Raw genomic sequence first — 9,139 nt, 5'->3', positions numbered from 1 at the left:
AGGAAGATGAGATTTTGTCACATATTTTCCTCTTTTTTCCATTTCAGCATCATATCACATACATGCAAAAAATATGGAGAAATTCATTAATATTGAAACACTTTTTAGTTCCCACGAGTCTCATTTTTTCTGTTTCTTTAATGGGAATTCTTATGAAAGTTGAGGTTGATAATAACCTTTATATATCAGTATTCCATGCTGACTTTGAGCTCATGTACTGGTTAAGAAAACTTATTTTTTCTATGTAATTTTATGCTATTTTCTTATATTTTAGTCGCCAGGAGAATTTAACTGGTGACGGGAAAAAACCCTTCCTCATTTTCCAAAGCAACCACTCGTTTTCATCATCTATGCACAACATTAGAAAACGTCAGCTGACAGAAAATCAAATCGGTTTTATTTTATATGATTCAATCTTATCTTCTTTTCAACAGGGCATGAAGTTCAGTGTAACTAAGAAGTTATCATTGGCACGCGGATTACAATGTACAGATTCACATCCACTTTTTTGTCATTTCAAAGCAATGCATGTCAAATTCACTCTTTTCTATTCACAACTAAACCGTAAAAATATTTTTTTGTTGGCCAAAGTGTTATTATTTGAGAATAGTCGTAAAGGTAACGAAAACAATGATAACTATAATGGTTATTTTGATACTGATAAAGATATTAATAGTAACAATAATGATAATAATACTGATAGTAATAACGATAGTAACGAAATGATAAAAAGATGAAAATAATAATGATGATAATAATAATAATAATAATAATAATAGTAATAATGATTATAATAATAATAATAATGATAATAATAATATCAATAACAATAATGGTGATAATAATGATAAGGATGATAATGTCAATCCTCATCAGCATATTGTCGTTATCCTTTTTATTAGTGTTACTATTACCATCGTCATTGTTATTATTATTAATATTAGTGTTATTTTTATCATCATCATTATTACTATTATTATCATCATCATCATCACTATCATCATCATCATCATCATCATCATCACCATCATCATCATCATTATCATTATTACTATTACTATCATTACTATGCTCGTCATTATTATCATTAATTACCACAAATACTATCACTATCATTATCTTCCTCATGATTGCCATTATTTATATTTCCAATGCTATCAAATTAATTGATCGAAAGCTAACAAATGCCTGAATAAAAGAGCCCTAAAAATATATTTTGTGGATATTTTTTTTTCATATATTTGATTTATACAAAAGCTTATACACTAAATCCTTACAGTTTGGCAGGAAACCTTGTAAATTCTTTTGTTGAAATATCAATAAATGTTTGAGTATTCATATACAAGTCCCAACTACATTTCACCAAAATCTTAAATCCAAAGATTACACAAGTGAATGCTGAAAAAAGAACAGAGCGTGATGTTATCTATTAAAAAGGGTAGGCGAATATTATCAAATAGTACACGTTATTGTTCAAATACACATATCAAGAGAAAGTATTGATAACACTGTCAAGTACACAAAATAATTACTTACTTTTTACAGATCCATTTGACTTTATTGAACATACAAATATGGTTATAAAATATATATGTATATATGTACATAGTTCTGCTGATAGTGTATCAAAATTGTCAGCAACATCATCTAATTTCTTGTGCTACATAATGTGACTGGTAAATCCCCTAGTTATTTTTTGTCAAAATTCTGGAAGGAAGGGCACTCAACGTTTAGGATTATACAAGAATATCCGTTTTTTTTCCCTTTCTCTTTGAGGATTTGAGGATGGGGTGGGGGGGGTGAGATTTGACCATCAATCTATGCAACATTTTTTTTTTCTTTCTTTGGGTGTTTATTCATATATAATAGATAATCTGTATATTTAAACGGTCGTATGTACAATGTACGCCTGTCTTAAGCACAGAATAGAACAGTGCATCATTAGTGTTTAGGTTTACATACATATCAATATTCTCATAACACAGATTCTGCACCATTTTGACGAGTGTGATTCTCTACATTGGATCACGGATGATATCGTTAGAGTTTTTTACTTGTTATTAATTACTTTCTTTCGTTTTTTTTGTAAGGGGCGGGGTTACTGTTATAATCATCCACGATCTATACGTAAGTGAAAAATAACCAAGACACATTATACTATGTACAAATATTGACTTTTATTTTCTTATTTCTTTACGTGTTATTCTTTTCTGAGTAAAATGTCGTTCGCAGATTTCTTTTAATTCTGTGGCGTATAGCTACATTGTTTTTGGTTTTACAAATAAGCCTCGTCCGCTTGCCTACCCGCGGCGCATCTTCTCCGAGAGAAAAAGCCGCCTCCCGACGCCTTTTGGGGAGAGGATTATAGAGGAGGGGGTGCAGATTAAGCGCCCTTCCCGTGAATCCCCTTCGTCCCCCCTTTCCCGGGGATCCCCTTTACACCGCCTCTCGCTGGGCCTGCGCCCCAGCGGCGTGCGCAGCGTACGGCGGAGGTCTCTGAAGCCCGTGGCGAGGTTTTTAGGCTGGCGCAACTGATATTGGCGGTGGTGCTGGAGGTGGCGGTGGCGAAGGCGTCGCGCCGGTGCGGCAGCGTGGCGTACATGCTGGGGCTGGCGCTTGAGGTAGTGGCGGGGGGAGCCGCTTCGCCGCGCCTCCAGCGTGGGCTTTACAGATTGGGGTTGCTCAGTAGTGGCCGCCCGGGCCTCTACGGGCGCCCGTCCCCGCCACACCCCCCTCCGCTACCCCGTAGAACACGGCCTCAGGGGCCTGCTACGCTCGCCAGGTTGGTGGCGCTCCTGCGGTGCGTCAGCGTCGCGTACAGCTTCGGGTCGGCGGCCACGACCCCGGGTGAGGGGCTGCCGAGGTTCCACGCTCCGCCGTTGGTTACCGACGTCGGCGTAGGCGCGGGCGTGGGCGGGAGCCACGGGGAAGGCGGCCTGCTCCTCCCGCGCGGCGCGAGCTCCACGTAGGTGCCTCGGCGCCGGGGCAGCCGAAGGGCGCTGCCGACACACAAAAAGGGTCAGAGGGACGGGTTCGCTACGTGGCTGGTTAATTAATAATTTCCCCCTAAATATATCAGAATGATTTACTTCATTCAACGATTTACTCCTTTTCCCCTGTCCTACATGGTCATAAGTAAGAGTTTTCCTATCATAGTCTCCATTTTTCTTTCCCTTGTGAATACGCTATTAAATATTTTTTCTTTTGTACGTGTATTAAAGATCTTTTTTGTGTACGGATTCGTGCAAGGGTTTTGGGTTCAAAAGGATACTGGAACTAAAGAGTGAATGAATTCATCATTTGGCGAACTAAACGAATCCGTTAATATTAAAACGAATGAATAATTAATGAAAAATAAATGCCTTTAGAACAACTAAATAAATCAAAAAAATTGAGAAAAGAGCGGGTGGTAATACTACCACTAATAATGATGATGATAAATTAATGACGGTGAAAATAATAATAATAATAAAAGTAATAATAATGATGATATAAGTGATAATAAATAGTAAAAATTTAAAAGTAATAATATAATAACGGTAATAATAATAATAACGGTAACCAAAAATAATGATAATAATAATAATAAAATAATAAAAATGATGATAATTTAAGAAATGATAATAATAATTATAATAATTACAATGATAATAATATTTAAGATAATAATAATAATTTAATAATAACAATAATACTAATAACAATAACAATAATGATAATAATATGATAATAATATAATAATAATAACAATAATGATAATAACAATAATAAGAAGAAGAATAAGATAAGAATAAGAATAGGAAAAAGAATTTTAATAATAAAAACAATAATAATAATATAATAATTTAAAAAATAATAATAATAATATAAAAGTAACATAATAACAATAATGATAATAATAATAAAAGATAAAAATAATTAAATAACAATAGTAATAATAATAATAATAATTATTATTATTATAATGATAATATAATAATAACAATAATAATAGCAATAATGACGATATAATAATAGCAGTAACAGTAGTAGTAGTAGTACTAGTAGCAGGTAGTAATGATAATAATAGTAATGAAAATAATGATAATAATAATAATAATAATAAAAATAATAAATAATAATAAAAATGATAATAATAAAAATAGGATAAAAATAATAAGTATAATAATATAAACATAAGTATAATAATAAGTATAATAATAATGATGATACTGGTAATATTAATAGTAAATAGTAAAATTCTAATAAAAGTAATAATATGATAATATTAATAATAATAATAATAAAAATAATCTAAAATTATAAATAATGATGATGATAATAATAATAATTTAAAAATGATAAAAATAAAAATAAAAATAATATAATATAAAGACAATAATAACAATAATAATGTTAATAATAATGATAAAGATAATAACAATATAATGATGATAAAGATATGATATGATAATGATAATAATGATGATGATGATTAATACAATAATGATAATAATAATAAAAATTATAGAAATAATACAAATTATAACAATAATAGTAATAAAAAAGAATAATAATGATAACAATAATAGCAGTTTAATGATAATGAGAATGTAAAAACAATGAAATAATAACACCAATAAAATTACATTAATAATAAAGATTATAATATTAATAAAAACATACAAAATGATTTTGAAAAATAATGATAAAAATAATAATAATATTGATAACAATGATAAAAATATAGTCATATAATGATAATAATAATATAATAATAATAATAATATAATGATAATAATAAAAATGATAATAAATAATGATATAATAATATAATAATAATAATAATAATATTAATAATAAAAATAAAATCTATGACAATAATGAGACATTAATGATCTTAATGATAATTATAATGGTAATAATAATGATACTGATAGCAATAAAATTAATGATATAATATGAAAAAACATTAATGATATTAGCAACATTTGTGCTAATAGAAAAAATAACAATAACAGTGAAATAACAAAGCCACAACAACAACAACAGCAACAATAATAAAGAAAAAAAATAATAATGACGATAACTAAAAATATAAAAATGGTAATAATAATAACAAAAACAAAAATAAGATAATAATAGTGATAATGATAATGATGGATAAAAATAATAATAATAACAAAAATAATAATAATAAAATAATAATGATTGATGATAAAAATAAAAAATAATAATAATAATGATAAAAAAATAATGACGATAACAATAAAAATATAATAATGGTAAAAACATAATATAACAGTAAAAATGATAATAATTGTGATAATGATAATGATAAGGATAATAAACAATAGTAATAGTAATAACAATAATAATATCAAAAATGATAATAAAATTATAATAATTAAAAAATAATAATAATAATAAAAATAATGATATAATAATAATAAAAATAATGATATTAAAAATCATCATCATCATGATAAAAATAATAATAATAATAATAATATAATAATAAAATAAAATAATAATAATGATGATAATGGTGATAAATAATATAATAATAATTTAATATAATAATAATAATATAATAGTATCATTAAAATAAATAGCAAAACACTCTTCCCTGCTGAATACATGGGAAAAACCCCAATACCACAATGATAATAATAATAATAATGATAAAAATGATAATAATGATAACGATAACAATAACAACAGTAATGATAATAATAACAGAAAATAATAATGATTATCATAATGATAATGATAACAACAATGATTTTAAAAATTTTTATAATGATAATAATAACAATAAAATGATGATATGATAATGACAATAGTGATTATAATATTTAGTGTAGTAATTATAATGTAACAATAAATAATATGACCATCAAAAACAACACACAACAACAATAATTATAATAAATAATAATAATAATATAATAATAAAAATAACAATGAAAAGATAAAAAGATAATAGATAATAATAAAAATAATAATAAAAATAATAATAATTATTATTATTATTTTTTATTATTATTATTATTTTATGATAAAAATAAATAATATAATAATAATAATAATAAATAATAAAAATAATAAAGTAACATAATAATAAAAATAAAAAAAAAAGTAAAACTATGATAATGATGAAGACATTAATGATATAATGATATAATATAAAAATAATAATGATGATAATAACATGAATGCTAAGAAATATAATGAAATTAATAATGAAAAAAATAATAATGATAATAACAATAATATATAATAATAATAATTATTATTATTATTATATTATTATTATTATTATTATTTTTTTATTATTATTATTATCATTACAACAATGATAATAATAATAATAATAATAATAGATAATAAAAATAATAATAGAAAAAAATAAAAAAAATAATAAGCAGAAACAATAATAATAAAGATGATAAACTGATAATACTGTTCATAATGATAATGAAATGAAATCAGGATAATCATGAAAAGAATTAATGTTAATAATAATGATGATGTAATGATACTAATGATAATCATAATCAAGTATTACATGATAATAATATGCAAAATATTGAAAATGATAAAATGATAGTAATAATAAAAGCAATGAACGATTATAGAGATGGTAGTAATGATAGCTTAATGGAAACAGTTAATAGTTACGCAAGTTAAGAATAAATAAAAGAATAAGAAAAGAATTAAACAAAAAGAAAAACAACAATAATAACAATAATAAAATAATAATTAATAATAGTAATAAAAATAATAACAACAACAACAACAAAAACACAACAAAACAATAATAATAATAATAATAAAATAATAATAATAATAATGATCATTATACTAACCAAAAAAATATAATAATATCTATAGCGAAAATAATAATATTAATGATTATAATAATAATAAAGATAGCAATTACAATAATAATAGTATTGATGATGATGATGATGATAATAACAATGATAACAGCTGTAGTTATCATGATGCCATAATAACAACAATATCAAATAAATACAAGAAAATAAGGGCTTGGAGGAAAATGAAAAAAAAGAAAGTTGAACAGCGATACTCTGAATGGATATGAGGATAAATATAACAAAGTCTCTTTATACTATATGTAACTATGGATCTGCATAAGACCTTTTTCCTTATACCTTCCCTTAATTAAAAAAAAAGAAAAAAAATATATATAGATAGATAGATAGATAAATAGATAGATAAAATGAAATAATAAATGAATAAATAAACATGTACCAATATTTGTTTTGCGAGCCTGAATATCATCTTGGTATAGTTGGCAGCGATGTTACACCCTGATCCTCGGGGACAGCATTTGTGACGTCATATTACGTCACTAATCACTTTATAAGGTCATCATATCCATTTCAGAGATGAGACATCCCTCATCTCGCGAAAGTAAGGGTATTTTCCTATAGTTGTTTTCTCTTTTTGTTTAGAAATAAGAATTTTCGAGTGGGGGATGTGCAATTGTGTGCGGGCGTGAATATATATACATATATATATATTAAAATATATATATATATATATTATATATATTATATATATTATAGATATATATTTAATTATTTATATATATATATATTTAATATATATTATATGATATATATATATATATATATATATATATATATATATATTTTATATCATATATATTTACTATATTATTTTATATATATAATATTTTTATATATTAATATATATATTATATAAAATATATATATTATACATATATTATATATGTGTGTGTGTATGTTTGTGTGTGTGTTATTAGTCTAGCTTATTGGAGACCTAAGTTTTCAGGAAAGCAGCTTCACATATCTCATTAACATAATAACCAAGACCTTATAGCTAATTCTCAATAATTACTTGTCAGTAGCCTGACTAAGCACGGGAACGAGAAATAATAAATACTAAAAAATTCCTGTATATTTTGGCAAAACATGTGTTTTCTAATTAAGGAGGAGGACGACTTGGTCAAAATTGCCGGAACACATGCATGCAACACCGATCTCATTACATACACAAAAATAATGTGAATAGCGCCATACTGCTAAAAATACGAACAGTAAATATGCCCAAAAATCATATAAAGCAAAAAATATACTTATTATGTTTTTACGTCCTCATGCAAAAGTGAAAATGAATTAATTTCTCTCTCTCTCTCTCTCTCTCTCTCTCTCTCTCTCTCACCCTCTCTCTCTTTCTCTCTCTCTATCTATCTATTTATCTTTCTCTCTCTCTCTCTCCCTTCTCTCTCTCTCTCCCTTTCTCTCTCTCTCTCTCTCTCTCTCTCTCTCTCTCTCTCTCTCCCTCTCTGTCTCTTCCTCTCAATGTCTCCCCTCCTCCCTCCCCCCCCTCTCTCTCTCTCTCTCCTCTCTCTCCTCTCTCTCTCTCTCTTTCTCTCTGTGCTTCTCTCCCACTCTCTCTCTCAGACCATGACTAACCTTGTTAATAAAAAGTGAGCTGAACAGGAGCCTGTAGTGAAATAATTCACATTATCAGACATGGACACATAAAGATGAACGTTTGACCGTGTAGTTGAGATCAGTAATCAGTTGGTAATTATTGGACATTAGTCTTACTGTTATTAACACATTATCTTTATCATTACAATCATTATATCAATCATCATCGCTATTACCATTAACATTATTGTCATTTTCATTAATGTCATAACTAATATCATTATTTTTTTTTTATTATTATTATTATTATTATTATTATTATTATTATTATTATTATCATTACTATTATTATCATTACTATTATTATTATCGTTTTTATTATTATCATCATTATAATGATAATTAGTATTATCACTGATATCATCATCATGATTATCATCTTCATAATTACATCATTATTATCATTACTGTTGTTATCATTATCATTATCATTCTTATTATTAATGTTATTAATGTTATTGATATTATTAATATTACTATCATTTAAAATGTCATTACCATTACTTTTCTCGCTATCATTATCATTATCTTCATTAACATCATTATCAATCTTACTTGTAATACTATTATTGTTATTAACATCATTATCATCCTTATTATCATTATCATTATTATAAACATTTATAATTTTATTATCATTTTTGTTG

General features: G+C 26.0%; 1 protein-coding gene across 1 annotated transcript in view; it reads right to left on the bottom strand.

The window, feature by feature from the left end:
- Window positions 1-2,738: 2,738 nt before the first annotated feature.
- The window catches only part of LOC119573606 (nephrin-like), a 108,726-nt gene continuing 102,325 nt past the window's right edge, over window positions 2,739-9,139 (bottom strand). Inside the window, exon 14 of the mRNA XM_037920818.1 lies at window positions 2,739-2,999. Coding sequence (XP_037776746.1) covers window positions 2,739-2,999 — 261 coding nt within the window. The remainder of the gene's footprint in view (window positions 3,000-9,139) is intronic.

This window comes from Penaeus monodon, chromosome 5 (genome assembly GCF_015228065.2).
Source record: "Penaeus monodon isolate SGIC_2016 chromosome 5, NSTDA_Pmon_1, whole genome shotgun sequence".
Lineage (NCBI taxonomy): Eukaryota > Metazoa > Arthropoda > Malacostraca > Decapoda > Penaeidae > Penaeus > Penaeus monodon.
Note: the sequence above shows the minus strand (reverse complement) of the source record. Positions and strands in the feature narration are given on the sequence as shown.